Consider the following 18,157-nt stretch of genomic DNA (forward strand, 5'->3'; position numbering starts at 1 on the left):
GGGGCACTCCGTCGGCCTTCTGTAAGCACTAATCACTGGACACCAGCTCCAAGCGCAATTCTGGGTTTGGTCATGTGGTTCTGAAGAACCTTTTTGCTTCGTCCTAGATATGAGGCAGGTTATCACAGCTCCACCCTATGTTCTTGTTCTTTGGAATCGCCCACAAGGATGTAGGAAAGGGGATGGGGCGTATGAGTAAATAGAGTTACTCACCATAGAGACAAGAGTACACATAGTCCTTCATCCCCTTTCCTTCATACGTCCCACCCACCTTCCCCCGCTAGTATGTCAATGGCTACTATGTAATAGACATAGCCAGGTTTCTAAGCGTCCAATGTCTTCAAAGGGGACGGAGGTGAGGTGCCGGAGGGTGGGGCCGCCTAGGCCGTGCCTCTCATGCTATACTAAATTTAAAGGGAAGCTCAATTTTTTGCTGCCAAAGGTTCCGCTACCGTCCCCATTTTGGGGGACACCCACAGGGGATGGAGGAAAGGAGGCGAAGGACTAGGAGTACTCTAGTTACAATGGTGAGTAATTTTAATTTGTCCCCAAGGAGGAGCTGCCCCTTTGAGGCTAGGAAGATGAGCCTTCTCTACAAGACCTTTTGTTGGTGATTTGGCAAGTGGGACCTCACTGGGAGAGACTTCCCATTTGGGGACACGGAACTGCTGTTCCTATGATGGGTTTTCAGAATATGCCTTTTGAATATTCATCAGAAGAAATGTGCATTCATGTAGAATCATTGTATGCAACTATCACATGAATTTTAATGAGGGGTATCCTGAAAATCCGACCTGGATCTCAAGGCCTGGAGCTGTACAACCCTACTCCCTAGTCCTTCCACAGACTTGGCTAAAGGTAAAACTAAAATGTACCTTGATGAACAAGGGAAAGGACCGGTCTCTTTAAGAAAAGACCTACAAATAACCGAGACAAGGAGACTGAAGGAGGAGAGTGTGTTGAGAGAGAAGACGAGCATGAGCAGGGATGCCTCCTGACAACGTGAAACCTGAGGGATGCCGGAGTTGAGGAGAAGCAGGAGAGAGGGGAATGGTAATCCCTGGGCAACTTCATGGTGGGCCGTGCGGCCATCGAACAATGATGAAACCACTCAGCTGGAGAGTCGGACGCCCTGCTACCCATAGCCATACACGGTTGCAATGAGAGAAAAGACCAAGGACAGATCACTGGTGGTGTCAAGAAGAACGAGAAGCCAAACGGAAAAAACAAACCAACTGAGCGAGTGCCAACCCCTAAACCGTTCCCCTGCAGACCTAGAGGTAACTACTGGGAGAACAGGGGAACTGGGAGGCCACCACTTTGTTATATAGTGGAATTGACGAGCTACTAAACATAAATTAATTGAAGTGGAACTGTGCTATGGCGATAAAGAGATTAACGAATAAGCCAGAAGGAGAGCGTATTAAGATTTGGGCCCAATTACCCTGTGAAGACTGAAAAGGGCCCCAGAGATTAAGAGATACTGAGTGGAACAAAGTAGAGAAAGTGTTCCATGAATGTGAAATGAATGCAAGTAAGCCAGATAAGGAATAAGTTAGTTAAGTAGAACAACCCCAGGAGAGGGGGAGACTTTTGAGGAAGCCTGGATTCCAAGAGACAGAAAGACATTTAAGTCTGGGTCAAAGTATAGAAAAGATTGATATAAAGGACTGCCGAAAAGCTACCAGAATAGGTGAGATAAAACACAGGAACATTGAGATAGAGTTGCAAGAACTAATCCTAAAGGTGGCAAGAGGTTATTTAAAGATTTCATATGAAAAAAGAAGAGACATTTTCGACATGCAAACTAAGAGGGGAGACGTTAAATTTGACTTAGTTAAAATAGTGGTACTGTCAGTTAGAACTAGCTTTGGATGGTGGACATATTCCTTTGGGACTCCCTGAAGACTGAAGAGCACCTTTAGTTCTTTACATAGTCAGGGATTCCTCCAATAGAGAAAGATAGGCTTTAGCCTTATTATTCAAATAAATATAATTCAAAATGTCCACTATGTGTCCGCCGCCTTCTTCCGACCCATCCCAAACCCTTTTATAGCTATGTCTACTTTGTGATGTCCTGAATACTTGTTTTGCCCAAGAATACATGCTTAAAAGTGCCCATTTCTTTTCATTTTAGGTTTTTGAAAAGTTTACTAAAGAATCAACATCTTTGTTGGATGAGCTTTCTGTGATTAACAATGGCGTCGAGCAGGCAAACCAGCAAGAGAAAGAGAGGTATGAATCAATTATTTTATTCCTTTGTGGATGGAGCACACATTATTTTCGAGCATGTGTGCCTTCCTAGATGTACCGTGCAAATATTACCAACCCCTTTTAAGGTTTCACTAAAGCTTTAATCCTAATTTCTCTACAAAATGTCTATTGAGAAATTGCTACACAAAACACTTTACCACCATAGCCATTCCACCCCCCCTTTTTCATTCCAACCCTCCTTCCTCCTAGCCCCTGGGTGATTTTAAAGGTATGCACAAGATCTTTTTACCATATAAGGGACATATACAAAATCAGGTAATCCATCGTTCCCAAAACCTGCAAGACTGGCATTTAAAGGACATGTGTTTGGTCAGGTAAGGCTGACCAGAGATCATACATGTATCTGATTGGCATAGATTGTCAACCAGAATAAGTGTACACTCAGACTTGACCAAAGAATAGAATGGCTAGAAGTGTCTTACAACATCGTGATGAATGCCCCTGTGGCTCTTTGCAGTTTAATTGGTATACAGTTGATTCAATGTAGCATATTATACGATGTTAACTTCAAGTTGTCATATATGTGGCCTTGGTCACAGGCTTGTAATGAATTCCTCCACTGTTTTGAGAAGAGAGCAGTTTAGGTCAGCTACCAATTTCTCTTCAAGTGTACTCCTGGGCTTGTTGTCTGGGATTTCTAGTATCGCAGGCATAGGAGATGCTCATAAACCTAACCATCAGGTATATTTTGAGTTGTTTCCGGAAGCAGAATCTTTTAGGGAAGAGCTCATCACTGCCCTATTTAGTGCTGCATTTCTATCTCCAAAATAGCTATTTGATCTGAAAAATGTTTGTGCAAATTAAGTATTCTCACAAGGCATTCGCAACCTAGCTAATTCCTGTGTTGCACCAATGGTCCCAAAACCCCATCTTCCCATCTATACAAATATGTTTGTTAAGCCAAATAGGCAAAGTGTTGCCCAGGTCAGTCCTCAAGAGCCATATAGACTGCATGCTTTCCAAAGATCCCTACAAAATACATTTCAATGTAGAACATTCAAATTAGTTATTCACACAGTGGTTATTATGAAATCCTAGTGTTATAACTGTTGAGGTCCAGACCTCAGACCTTTGCACTAGGTTCAATCTGCCATATGTTTAGTCCGATCTCACAAGAGTAAGGCAGAAGTGGGTTGGGTGCGGATAAGCTTACCTGTCTGATCCAGTTCAATGTTTGAATATATATATATATTTCTGAAGCTTGTGGAATCTGATTGGATCACATGCTGTGCACAGGCCGACATCTAGTGGAAGCTGCAGAGTATTAGTTTGTTTTTCGAAACTGAAATGGGCGTCGACGTAGGGCGTGCCAGTAATACTATCCCTAGTGTGACGTCCACTGTACCCATGATCCCTCACGCGTGTAGGACCCTCGGATTGTTTTTTTCCGCCATACTTGTCGGAAGCATTGTTGTGGAGCTCCCTGGCTTTCAGCCGTTTTGTCCTAATTCATCTAAAAATCTCTGTTCTTCCAATCCCACATCGAGAGACTGAAGATTGACGCCGGTCCGAAGAACGAACAACCGTTGAGACTGCACAACGGACTTTGGATCTCGGAAGGCCTCTGGCCTCGGCCCGGGCCCAGGAAGGCCTCTGGCCTCGGCCCTGCAAGTAGGGAGAGTGGGGGGTGGACATAATCACTCACTTTATTTCCTATCTACACTCGCCCGCTGCCATAAGGTGACATATGGAGAGTACTCCATTCAAATGCTGACCCAAGTGCAACCGCAAGTTTCCTTGGGTTGACGAGCATAACACCTGTAATCTGTTTGCCTAGGGATCACCCGAAGCTAACTGCAGAACGTGTAAGCTCTTTAAGGCTAAAACACTAAAGGACCGCTCCACTAAACGTTAGGCCCAATTACGCCAGGCAGCTCGAGGCCATGGAGGCGGTGGGTTCCTTCAGTGATGGCAGCAACACCGCCGTTTCGGACGGCGAAGGCAAAGGGGCGTCGATAGACACCCAAGCGCGAGTCCCCGGCCTCGGAGGATTGTCCGGTGGGGCAGTTATGGGGACCACACCCAGCGACACGAGTGCTACCCATACTACTGCACCTAAGCACACTAACCCCAGCCGAGACTCGTCACGCATGTCGAGTGTTCCGAAGAAAGAGGCACATAGCGAGCGGTCCACAGAATCACTGTCCTCTGGGCGTACCAGGTCGAGATCGCCTCACGACACACGGCAACCGTCCACGATTGCCAAGGGTGCCTCGCTCCCCAAAGTCACAGAGGTATGGTCGTCAGAAGACTAATCCGACCTCCAACCCCAAGCAGCTCGCTTGGAGTCTGCTTCAGCAGCACTTTCCACGTCTGCCGCCGAGTCTCGACTCACACACTCTAAAGACACAGCACCTAGCCAACACACACTGAATCTCTGCGCCAGGCGTCGAAAGATTCAGAAAGAGTCAAACCATCAGGGAAACACTCCTTTACCCATTGTAAAGGGGACAAACAGCAGAAAAAGTCTTCAGAGACGACATCTGCACCCCAGGTCCAGAAGGGTAAACACAAGTCCTCGGATAAAGATAAATCTAAGACCCCTGTCACTAAGCCTAAAGTTATCCCTCGCACTCTACAGGATATGGGAATAGGAGAGGAACCTCAGCAGGCGGTTGTCATAGCCAGTTCCACGGAATAGAGCTCTGATATCGACAGGGTGATGAGAAGAATGTCTTCTTTAGCTAATTTCTATGAAAAAAACCCTGAGTATTTTCTTAGCTATCAGAGTACCTCTGACGACACTACTCCTTCAGGATCCAAAGACCCTCGGCCTCCTGGAAGAGACCTTGTAATGAAACTCCAGCTCAGGGCCTCATTTCAGACTCATTCTCTATGCAACCTTAACGCTAGTATGCTGAAGACCCAGACATACAAATGCTGGACGACCAAGCGGGGGTCGATTATTACGGAGATGAGGACCAGGATGAGGAGGAGGAAGACGAGTCAGAGGTCTATAATCTAGACTCACCTGTTAACAAAGAACCACCGGTCATTGACTCACCTGTGGCTAATCATCCTCTACTGAATGAGGTCTTAGCTAGAGCTGCAGAGCAATTTCACATAGACACTCAATGGGCTTAGGAAGAGAGGGACTTTGCAGAAGAGATCATGGGGGATAAGAAACCCATTGCCCAAGCCATACCAATTTTGAAGTCCATCCAACGCAGAATTGACCCTTCCCTTCTCACCCCTAATCTCTCTAGGGCTGTGAACCCCAGAATTGAAAGATTGTTCAGGGCCGCCCAGTCAGACCCACTTTATATAAGGGGCCAACTTAAACCTGACTCGTTGGTAGTCACTACCACCAGGAAAAGAGCAGGGACACCTCTCATCTGAATCTCCCCCAGGCAAGGAGAGAAAGAGGATTTATGGGCTAGGAAGGAAAGTGGCATCTACTTCCGCTTACCAGGCAAGAATCGCCAATACCACCACTCTGCTGGCAAGCTATAATTGACACCAGTGGGAGCAAGTAGCTGCCCTCATCGCCTCCGCACCTGAACCACTAAAGGGCCAGTCAGCCCAGATTGCGTCGGAGGGTAGATCGGTGTCCGAGTGCATTCTAAAGGTGACCTTTGATGCCGCAGATAATGCAGGCCGGATCATCGCAGAGAGCACTGTAATCATTAGATACGCCTGGCTCAGACAGTCAGGGTTTAAACCCGAGACCCAGGCTACTCATCGACATGCCGGTGGAACCAAATGTCTTGTTTGGCAAAGCAGTAGAGGAGACACTCAAAACTGCCAAGGATGAATACGATACCCTAAAGTCCCTGGGACAATTGACTGAAACCCATGAACCAGAGAGGGAATAATAATAATTGTCGCTCACGTGGACAAAATTCCCAGAGGGGTTCCAATTACTCACAGGGGCAGGTTACATGGTGGGGTAACAACCAACAAGGTACACAAAGTTACGGTAGAGGTAGCAAGAGGGGCCGCGGTAGAGGGAGAGGCAGCCCAGGCAGAGGCGGTACGTCTCCCAGCAAACAGTGAGGCTCCGCTCAGGGTCCCTTCCCATGCATCCCCTCTAGGGGGGTGCATTTCCAACTTCACCCAAGCATGGGAAGGGATCACCTCGGTCAGATGGGTGCTGTCCACAGTGTCCGCGGGATACTGCATCAAACTGCTGGAGTGCCCCCGCAACCACACTCCATGACAAAAAATACACTCCCGAGACCACCAAAAGATCCTCCTTGAGGAAATCATCAATCTTCTCGCAAAGGACGCGATAGAACTTGTCCCGGGCAACCAGGTAAACAAGGGTATTTAAGCTCAAACTCTGCATACTTATCTCACTTAAAAAAACTCACACAACCATCTCTCGCACAACAAGCCGCACACACTTCACAACACTGCAACAACACATAAGCCGGAGCAACAGCACACGCGGACTGACACCGATCAATACCTGCACCAAAGCTCAGCATCTAGTGTATACCGAGTTGAAGCTGCCAACAGAACACCACTCCTCTCACTATCCTACTCCCTCTTCACCTTACTAACCCATCCCACCTTATTTACAGATCCGCCAGTGCCTGGGGACCAATTCCGTTGGTGACTGTGCGCGGTACAAATACCTTTAACATTTAACATAAACAAACAGGGAGGGACTTGTTCGCCAAATCTGTCCAAGCTTGCACAGAAATTTGGAAATGGGTACTCAGACAGAACATTTACCTGTCATCTCAACATGTTCCAGGGGATCTCAATTCACTAGCAGACGCTTTGAGCAGAGACCCCCTCCCGGAAGAGCATGAATGGTGTCTACACGAAGAAGTCGTAGGAGACCTCTTCTCACACTGGGGTTACCCCACTATAGACCTTTTCGCCACAAGCGAAAACAAACAATGCCCAGGATTCGCATCCAGGTTCCCCCAGCCAGACTCCATGTGGAACGCTCTGTGGAAGAACTGGTCGGGGATGTTTGCCTACGCTTTTCCACCAACCCCTCTGATGAGGAAGGTGGTCAACAAGATGCACAGGGAATCGATGACGCTCATCCTAGTTGCTCCCATGTGGGCGAGACAACCATGGTTCCCGCACCTGCTCAAACTGGCAGTGTGCAAACCCATCAGACTCCCGTGCTGGCACAACCTACTATCCCAGCACCAAGGACAAACAGTGCATCCTCAACCCAGCTCGATGAACTCTATGAAGTCATAGAGTTTGGCCATCTCAATCTACCACAGAGATGTATGGATATCCTAAAAGAATCAAGGAAACCAAACACAAGACTCCACCCTCCAATTTCGAACCCGCCACCAGGATGGGACCTTAATGTGGTGCTTGCTAAACACATGGGGCCCCCCCTTTGAACCCATGCAGAAAGCTAGTCTTAAACACCTGACCTATAAAACTGCCTTCTTAGTAGCCATTACATCCATACGAAGGGTCAGTGAAATTCAGGCTCGGTCAGTGCAGGATCCTTTCTTTACTGTTCATAAGGGTAAACTGGTTCTACGAAATCACCCTAGGTTCTCACCTAAGTTCATTTCATACTTCCATGTTAACCAGTCCATTGAGTTACCGGCCTTCTTCCAAGAACCCCAAAGCTCTGCTGAAGTGAAACTACACACACTAGATGTGCGAAGAGCGGTCCTCTACTACGTAGACAAGACCAGACCGCTAAGGAAGACAGATCAACTGTTAGTCTCCGTAGCTACAGGCAGAGAAGGAGATTGCGTCTCTAAGGGCGCCATCTCCCAATGGATAGTCAAATGTATCCAGCTATTACTCCCTGTCAGATAAAACTCTACCTTTTACGCCAAGGGCCCACTCTACAAGAGGCTCTGGGGTCACTCTGGCTTTCATTGCAAATGTACCCCTTGACACCATTTGCAAAGCAGCTACATGGAGCTCTATTCACACCTTTACTCAGCACTACTGCATTGACACTCATTCCAATACAGATACTCAAGTGGGACAAGCGGTTCGAAGACATTTATTTGCTCATGACCCTTCTCACATCCCACCTCCTTCTAACACTGCTCGCTAATCTATGCACAATTTATGATCTAAGCAGATTCCACAAGCCTCAGAAGGGATACATTACTCACCGTAGTCGCATTTCTGATGCTTGTATCTTCTTAGATTTGCATGCGCCCGCCCTTCCTCCCCTCTGAGAGAAGGTGCATGGATGTTTGTAGTCTTATCCATCTTATCTGCTTGGATTATCTGTACTCCCACTACTCCTCATGCTACCTCATGTCAGAGAAAATACAATCTGAGGGTCCTACACGCGTGAGGGATCATGGGTACAGTGGACGTCACACTAGGGATAGTATTACTGGCACGCCCTATGTCGATGCCCATTTTCGAGTTTCGAAAAACAAACTGTAATACTCTGCAGCTTCCACTAGACGTTGGCCTATGCACAGCATGTGAATCTAAGCAGAAACAAGCATCAGAAATACGATTACGGTGAGTAATGTATCATATTATATATATATTTTGTGAAAGTTTGTTTGTATGCTTGTGGTTGGCTCCAGTCCCATAACAGTTGGTGGGATGAAATTTTGGCCCGAGGTCGGCTTAACAGTCTGGGGTGTACTGGCGATTGTGACATCTGACCAACCCCGCCTATCTGCCTTGCACAGGTGGGAGTCCGGTCCTGTGCTATCAGTATAGTCGGTTATGGAAAATTGCTGATTTGGCGATTGTTGGCTCCAGCCCTACACCAGTTGGTGGGCTGAAGTTTTGGCCTGAGGTCAGCATACCAGTCTGGGGGTGTATTAGCGATAGTGAAATTTGACCAACCCTTTCCTCCCCCCTTGCCCATCCCCCGTCACCTATGGCCTCTCATCCTCCCTCTGTCTTTCTCACCCCCTTCTCCCCCATCACATCTGATGAGGTCACTAGAGTTGTCCGCTCTATGAAGGTCTCCTCCTTGTTCTTCCAGAAATATCCGGGACAATTTCGGCTCACTTGCCCCTGCACTTGCCGATTTCTGCTATCACTGTCTTGCTAGTGGGTCCTTCTCTTCTTCCCTCGAGCACTCTCTTGTGCACCCCCTCCTGAAAAAGCCTTCCGCCGACCCCTCGTATCCGGCTAACTACTACCCCATCTCTATCACCCCCTTCCTTGGGAAACTCTTGGAGAAGCTAGTCTTCCCTCAATTGACCCAGCACACTGAGCTTGTTGTTTGCTTACACAACCATCAATCTGGATTCCGAGCATCCAGCGGCATGGACACTGCTCTCCTTAACACCTGTGAAGAACTGCTCGCATCTCTTGGCTCAAACTCTCCAGCTGTTCTCATTCTACTTGATCGCTCCTCTGCATTCAGTAGGGTCAACCACTCCATCCTCATAAAATGGCTCCACGATACCCTTGGTATTTCGGAGCAGACACTGGGCTGGCTGACCTCCCTCCTCACTGACCATCCCGCCCAGGATATCCTGGGCTCTTTCTCCTCTCCCACCTCTAACTCCACATGTGGGGTTCCCCAGGACTCCAACCATTCTCCTAGGGTTTTTAATATCTATCTTGCTCGGCTTGCACACCTAATGTCCAATTTATGCCCTTACTTCCAGTGTTCTGTAGATGACCACAACTCTTCTTCAAGCTTCCCTCTGATACTCTCCTTACTTCCTCCATCCTTCCAGACTGCCCATCTGCCATCCAGTCTTGGTGTGCCTCCAGTGATCACTGCCTCAACGCCAGCAAGACTGAGAATCCTTCCCATTGGGACTCTTCCCTCTTTCTTCCCTTCACTCTGGGCAGCCTCTATGGGCTCTCCCCTTCATCTGAAGCCAGACACCTTCAATTTCTTTCTCTTTCTTTCTCTCTTTCTCTTTCTCTTTCTCTCTTTCTGTCTTTCTCTCTCTCTCTCTTTCTCTCTCTCTCTCTCTCTCTCTTTCTCTCTCTCTCTTTCTCTCTCTCTCTTTCTCTCTCTCTCTTTCTCTCTCTTTCTCTCTCTCATATTCAGGACCTTGCCAAGAAGGCCCACTTTCAACTGCACCTCCTCAAAGGAATCCTTTCTTTCCTCACTTTCCCCGCAACAGCCTTTTCCTTAATCTACCCTCTTCCTCTCTACGTCCCCTCCAACTTATCCATGACAGGGCTGCACGACTTTTCCTTGGCTTCAAGCCCAGGGATAGCATCTCTCCAGCCCTAAATTCTCTGCACTGGCTCCTGGTTACTGCAAGGATCAAATTCAAATCCCTCTGCATCATCCATAAGGCTTTCTGGGCTCAGTGACCATGCTATCTACAACTTTCTCTCACCAGTCTCGCTGTCTCTCACCAAATACTCTCCCTTCAGATCTTTACTCTCCTCCGAAGCCAATTCTCTGCATGTCAAGCACTTCTCTAAATAGTGAGATAGTGGCCGATCTCTTTCCTTGGCTGGCTCCCTCCTCTGTAACAGCCTCCCCCTTCCTAGCTGTCTTGAGCCAGATCTCCTCATATTCGGGACGCTCCTCAAGACTTTCCTTTTCACCTCCTCCCCCGCCCCTCTCCCTCCCATGCTAAATCTCTGTCGCTGAGATTGGTGACCACGGCCCTTGTGTGTCCTTCTGGGTCCTGTCCTCCCACAATCGCCTTCAGCTTCCGCCCACTCCTAGCACTTGCCTTTTGGCACCCACTGGCCTGTCTTACAGGCCTATCTCACAGGCCTGCACTTATTGTACTGGCAGTTGACCAATCTTACCAAGTGATCTCGGCCAGGCACTTAGCAGCTGCATGCAAATGTACTTCCTAGCACTTCACTCTGTCGACCACTAGCACTTACCCACCCTCCCTCTTCCCTTCTCTCTCTCTCTGCACTTGCACATTCTGAATGTTCACAAGGCCTAGTAGGACCGCTTCTTTCTTTCTTTCTCTTCATTGTATTTACATTTGCCTTTCACTCCCATGTTCTCTCACTGTTGCCCTGTGGGCGCTTTGAAACACTATTTGCTTCATGTAGAAGCGCCTCAAAAATGCAAAATAAATAAACCCCACGCATTTGCCCTGCACAGGGGTGCAGTGCGGTCCGACCCTGTGCCATCAGTATGTGATTTTGGGAGATTGCCTGCAGTTATGACACAAAACCCACACTAGGCTATAGCAGACCCCCACATTTATATCCGCTACAGACCCGTGCAATGCCGGGTGGTACCGCTAGTTCTTCATATTATGCACAGTAAGTTTGCTCCTGAGATATGGCCTGCTGAGCACCAACATACCAATGCAGTTCTAGCATTCCCAAGTCACCCTTTGCCTAGTGTTTTTGTAGTATTGGTATCTTTGAGGCTGTTTTGGGGTGTTCAGTCCAACTACAGGGAACACGTCTTTTGCATGAGGCATCTAGTGCGTAATGTAATGGGAATCCCACTACCAATAGTCTGTGAACCATCATGAAAAAGGTGGTTCAGCCCTTAATGATGATGGCAGACTCTTGAATCTAGCCAGTCGGAGGTAATTTATTTCCATAGGGTAGCTGTTAATATGTACTTGTTAGGGTGATTTTGCGTTTAGCAAATCCTTCCCATGCTTTGAGCCCCCTAGCACTACTGCTGGACTCCCCTTCTGTATTCCTTTTTTGTTCTGGGTCATTGGGTAACCTTTTTGGGTAACTAGTATAGGCAGCCGTCTCCCCCAATCCACATTCATCCAGAGGCATGACTTGCTAGGCAGATTCTTGGAGGCTGGATCTCCACTGTTGGATAGGCATCTCAAAGGTTGAATGGAAATTATCTGATTGCGTATTAAATGTATTCATGCCTTTGCATTACATAAAAAAGCACTTTTTTTTTGTTCACATTATTGGATGTGTGGAGTGATGTTCCCTTCCTATCAGGCTGCATCCTGGCCCTTGGAGTCAACTGGCCATCTGTAATGTGAATTTCTTGAATTTACTTTGTTTTAGATTGTCTTAACGAGGCACAATTATTGTGGAAACTGAACTATTGGGTAATCGCAAATGTTCTATTATGAGTAATTATTGTATTACACTTGATAAGCCCCTGACATTAAATGATCACAACAGCCACGATTTAAGGCAAAGTTGGACAGGTTTAATCTGTCATGCTTGAGTATCTCTGATACCTCAATCCATTTGGACTGTATGTCTGCAAGTCTTCAAGTTAAATGCCTTCCTCCTGCACCTATTATAAAGAAAATATACTGTGAATCAACCTTGCAACATTTAAGGTTATGGTCGTGGGAGGGCTACGTTTCACAATGCTCTTTTGCAGTTACTGCGCTCTGCGTAAAAGTTGAAGGGACCTTGGACATAAGAAAGAATACAGCTGCCCATACTGTTGAATTGGAGCTGCGTGCACGGTTTTCTGCTATTGCAATTGAACATTTGGGATAATGGAAACTCTTAAAAAGGCAATTTATGAAAGACTCCTTAAAGGGTACGAGGCATAGGAATAAAAGCAATGGACTCTGTTCTGTTGGGTATTGCAAACTACCCCTTGATTCAAATTGCATGATGGGTACCTTTCAATAGCAACAAATAGGGCAGTTGAAAAAATGGGCCATAGCCAGAAGACCCATTCTGGGATGTTAGCCTTCCTACAAGTGCTAGTATAAATATTTGACTGACTTTAGCAGTCAATGATATGATATATGGATTTTACCCACCTTACATGAGAAGTATATTATACTGTTTCAACTAAGTAATGTTGCTACTGTAGAAGTGGAGGGCATTTCAAAGAATCTGGGGCCTGATACTGTTTCCGCATTAAGTGTAGAATGTACTCGGAAACCAACTCAAATTGCTATTTACATTTTTCACATTACAAGCTTTTAGATCGACTGTTAAGTTCAACATTGAAGGAAATATATTCTAGTTGTATGGAGAAAGCTCTAACCTTTTTCTAGCTCTGACTTATTCCATGTCCAACATAATTCTTTTTTAGGAGGATCAAAACTATCAAGCCATGAGCAGATGCGTGGATGCCATAATGATGGCTGTGAGTCTGAGAGTTAATTGAAGTAATTAGCAGGCACCATTGGAATGCTTGGTTCACTTAAAGTGGACTGCAAGATTTTTCAAAAATGAAATATGTTCTTAACTGTTACCATTTTGTCTTGTACCTATTTTAGGGTAAAGAAACCTCCCCCTTCTGTCTTATTTTCAAAAATGTTTATACATTTTTCTTGTTAAAGTTGTCCTCCATTTTGTGAGCTGCTTTCAAGCCTTTATTGGGAAAGTGGCATCAGAGAAGGAGGGGTCGTTCGGTCTAGGGATCCTCAATATCCATGAAGGGGCAAAGTAAAATACTGCATTTAATTTTGCTTTACATGAATACTTCTACTTACCTACTAATTACCCACCAATAGTAGTTGTTCAAGAGGTAGTAGACCTACTGTTGGGAAGCTTTTCTTTTTACTGATTTCCTCCTATGGGCTTCAATGGGACACCCTATCTTGTAGCTTTTGTTTGACTTCACTTTTTGATGGTAAGTAATTTTATTTTTAAATTTGTTTATTGGCATTTAACAATGTTGTTGCTGTAGTTTGACATAGAAATATACGTTGTTAAAGGATGGTGTGGATTTCGTGAGAGAACATCAACATTAACATTAACATAAATAACTAACAAATTAACAATTCAACAGTAACTGTCTCCAAGTGTTCCATTCGTTACGGTGGCCCAGAATGTCAATTCAGGGGGGGGATCAGGTTGGCCGGTGTTAGGGCGGGAGAGGGGGTTAGAGCTTGTAGGAACTTGGTAAGGTGAAGACCGGTTGCTCTTGGGGTTCAATGACATTGATCGTGGGGTCATGTGCCTTGGGTTTGTTTCCTTCATGGGGGCTTATCATCCGAGGGATGAGACAGAGATCCTATGAGTTCTTTCCAGGCCGCTAGGGTCGTGCTCGAGGCGTCCGTCGATCTAGTTACGCTGTCTTCCCATGCCCTTGTTTCAGCCTGTGTCCAGCGTTCTAATTCCTTGTGCCATATTTTCTGTTGGGGCCCTGTAGGTTTTTTCCAGGACATTGCGATGGTTCTTTTGGCTAGTATGCACATGATATCCATTAGTTTGACTAGGTGTTTAAGTTTGGCTGGTCTGGAGTACGTTCCTAGTAGGCATTCGTCTGGGGTCCATTTGTATATCGTGGACCCGGCTTTCTCGCTTGTCTGTTGTACAGTGGTCCATAGGGCTTGTGTTTTGGTGCACGACCAAAACAGGTGGATCAGGTCCGCATTATCCACCCCGCACCAGGTGCAGTGAGAATGCAGTGATTTGGTGAGCTTCGCCAGCCTGGATGGGGTTAAGTATGTCCGATGTAAGAGGTTCAGTTGGATGTGTCTAAATCTGTGGTTCCTGGAGACTGTCCTAGGATGCTCTAGGGCCCTTTCCCACTCTCCATTCGTTATCTCTCGGCCCAAGTCCGCTTCCCATCTGCTTTTCAGGTCGGCACTGCGTGGGTTAGGGATGTCGCTCAGCTGGGTGTAGATTTGGGACACGGGTTTCCCCCCCTCGCCCAGGTTATACAATAATGTAATTAGGGGGTTTGAATCTGGTTCCTCTGGCCATGTTGCCCATTTATTTCGTGCTGTGGTTCGTATCCTGTGATACCAAAGAAACTGGCCTGTGGACACTCCAGCCTCCTCGCGTAGTCTATCAAATTCCTTGAAGGTGCCGTCGGCGTATAGGTCCCCCCATGTGTATATCCCTTTCCTTTCCCAGTATCTAAGGTGTTGTAGGTCCGAGTCGGATCTGCATAGATCTGAAATTAACGGTATGTCCGGAGAGTATTGATGTCTTGCGTGGGCGAGTGTCTCTGCTCTGCGCCAAACTTTACGTCCTAGAGCTACTAAAAGGGGGGCATTTTGCATCAGGTGGCTGGGAGCCCAGATAAGTTCCCTTAAGTGAATTGGAGAGATCAGGGACTGGAGCAGGGGGGTTTCGGATGTGACGTCATCAGCCAACCACTTGGACACGAAGGTAAGTTGTGCTGCCAAATAATATTTTTCCAAGTTTGGGAGTTGGATTCCCCCCCGGTCGTACGGGAGGACCAAGGTGGTGAGCGCTATTTTGCGCCTTCCTTTCCCCCATAGAAAATCGCGAAATATCCCTTCTAGGAGGCGGAAGAAGGAAGCGTTAATATAGTAGTGAATGTTTTGAAATTTGTACAGGAATCTGGGAAGGACGATCATTTTAATTATTGAGGCTCTACCCATCATGGACAGGGGGAGTTTTGCCCAAAAGTTCATGGATTTTCTCAAGGCAGGGATTGCTGCCTTTGTATTGCGTTCGTGCGTCAATGCCGGGGAGTGTGTTACGTGTATGCCCAGGTATTTGAAAGTGGTGGTCTCCCATTGTACCCCCAGGGAAGGGAGTTCCGATGCGTTTTTGTTCCTGAGGCCCGCCAGAGGGAAGAGGCAGGACTTTGCCTTGTTAAATTGTATACCTGAGTATTTCGCAAAATTGTCTAAGACGTCCAGTATTGTGGGTACGTTATTGTGTGGGTCCCTGACGTACAGTAGTACGTCGTCTGCATAGAGTGAGATGATGTGATCCTCTCCCCCCAGGCGTATCCCGGCGTCAAAAAATTGTTTCCGAAAGTAGATGGCAATAGGTTCTAGTCCTAATACATAGAGCATGGGGGATAGCGGGCATCCCTGTCTAGTACCCCTGCATATGTTCCAGGCGTCAGATATGTATTTTCCGGTCTTCACCCTAGCCTTGGGTTCCATGTAGAGAATCCTGACCCACCTAATGAACCCCGGCCCAAAGCCAAAAGTTTCTAGGACCGCTACAAGCCACTCCCAATATATCGAATCAAATGCCTTGATGGCATCTAGGGATAGCAGTGCACATGGGTCTGTGAGATCTTGTGTTTGGTTTATAACCTGTTGTAGCCTGCGTAAGTTCATGGCCGTGTTGCGGCTTGGTATAAAGCCGCACTGATCGCCGTGCACGATCTCCCCTATGATTCTGGCCAGCCTCTTTGCTAATATTGTCGTCAAAATTTTCACATCGTAATTAAGCATGGCTATTGGGCGGTATGAGCCACAATCATCGGCGGGTTTGTTGGGTTTAAGGATCGGGACCAAGAGGGTCTCTCTCATACTGTCAGGGAGCCGCCCTCTCTCGTACGCCTCCCGGAAAACCTCGTGTAATAACGGTGTGAGGGACCTTTCATATGTTTTATAAAATTCGGCGGGTAGCCCATCATTGCCAGGGGTTTTGCCAGCGGCCAGAGCTTTGATCGCCTCAGTTATGTCGTCCGTGGTAATATCTACCTCTAGAGCCTCAGTTTGTTCTGGGGTCAATCTAGGGAGGCCTATTTCCTCTAGGGTATCTGTAATCTGTTCCCGGGGAACTTGGTCTGTGTGAGAGTATAGGCGTTCATAGTAGCGCTTGAAGGCGTTATTTATGTCCTGTTGTGTATGGAATTTGTTGCCGTCTTCGTCCTGTATCGTAGTGATGTTGTGGCGTGGGTGTTCTTTCTTGCACAGCCAGGCCAGCAGCCTGCTTGGCCTATCAGCTTCTGTGTGTGCCCTATTAGTCTTGGTGGCGTAGTCGAATTTGGCTAGTCTGTCCCATGCCAGTGAGCATTTGGTTCTAAGTGTTTTAAGGGTGTCTTCTCTTTGGTGTATGTTCACCGGGGCCGTCTCCGATTGCTCAATCTCTCGTTCCCAGTGGTCTAATTCGGCCCGAAGCTGTTTTTTGATGCCACCAGCTTTAGCTGTAATTTCCCCCCTGGTTGTTACCTTCAGGGCGTCCCACATTGTGCTCAAGTGTTTGACACTTCCGGTGTTTACTTCTATGAAGTTATCTATAAAGTCCTGTAGTTCGTCCCTGAACACTAAGTCACCCAGGGCGTCCGACGGCATCCTCCACATGGGTATAGGGGTTCTAGGGCCAGCGTGGTTCCACTCTATTAAGAGTGGTGAATGGTCCGAGATAGTTCTCCCTAGGAATTTTGCGTCGTCTATTTGTGATAGGTGCTCTTTGCTCATAAAGAGATAATCCAATCTCGTATGGAGATCATGTGGGGAGGAGTAGAATGAGTATCCCCGGCCGTCTGGGTGTTGTTCCCTCCATGTGTCGGCCAGGTCTAATCCATCTATTATTAAGGACAGGGCCACTGTTGCTGTTGAGGGACCCTTCGGGTGGGGCTGGGACCTATCAAGTGTGGGGTCCCGTACACAATTGAAGTCCCCCCCCAGAGAAAGATACCATGCCTATATGGTGCAAGTTTGGGGTACATCAAGTTCAGATATGCCGGAATGTTGGTGTTGGGAAGGTAGGAGTTCACTATACATACCTCTTCTTGTTCTAGTCGGCCCCAGGTTATCACAAACCTGCCCTCCGGGTCGATTTCCGACTTAATTAAATGGAATGGGAGTTGAGGGTGGATCCAGGTGTATACTCCTCTGGAAAATTTGGAGTAAGCAGTTCCAATTCCCTGTCCTCCCCAGTGGTCGCATAGTCTGGCCAGCGAGTCCGCTGTGCAGTGTGTCTCTTGTAGGAGTGCTATTTGCTATTTGCACTCCCTTTCTGTTCAAGTAGGACTTAATTCTGTTTCGGCGTGGATAAGTTCCTAGACCCCTTACATTCCAAGATATTATCTTTATTTTAGTCGTCATGGTGTGTTGATAGGATGTTCTTTAGTTCTGTCGTGCAATCACCCGCTTCTTCTGTTTGTTCGTTCGAATTCGGCTCTTCCCCTCCCAACCAAACGACTGTAACTGTCCCTAGCAGTTGCTTCAACGTGCAGCGCTCAGGGTGTCCTGAGCCTTCCAGGCCAGTCCTGGCCTTCCGGATCAGGTAGTGTGTAGGCAGGGTGCCTGCACAGTTTTCGGTGGGGTGGGTCGCTTTTCTCTCTTCCGTGTGTTCCTTCGAGCTCCTGTCCGGTCTAGCTTAGATCTCAGTAGGACTCAAAGTGTGGTGCAGTTGTCTGTATTATGCATTCTTATGGGGTGGTCTCCGTTTC

At 47.1% G+C, this 18,157-nt stretch overlaps 1 protein-coding gene across 5 annotated transcripts in view; it reads left to right on the top strand.

Moving 5' to 3' along the window:
• SESTD1 (SEC14 and spectrin domain containing 1) overlaps positions 1-18,157 on the top strand; it is a 1,198,983-nt gene that overhangs the window by 426,068 nt on the left and 754,758 nt on the right. For all 5 annotated transcript variants that reach the window (XM_069616097.1, XM_069616095.1, XM_069616099.1 and 2 more), the window contains one exon: positions 2,138-2,235. In XM_069616097.1, coding sequence (XP_069472198.1) covers positions 2,138-2,235 — 98 coding nt within the window. The remainder of the gene's footprint in view (positions 1-2,137; positions 2,236-18,157) is intronic.

The sequence above is a fragment of the Ambystoma mexicanum genome, chromosome 9 (assembly GCF_040938575.1).
Source record: "Ambystoma mexicanum isolate Mex_15411 chromosome 9, UKY_AmexF1_1, whole genome shotgun sequence".
In the NCBI taxonomy this organism is placed as follows: Eukaryota; Metazoa; Chordata; class Amphibia; order Caudata; family Ambystomatidae; genus Ambystoma; species Ambystoma mexicanum.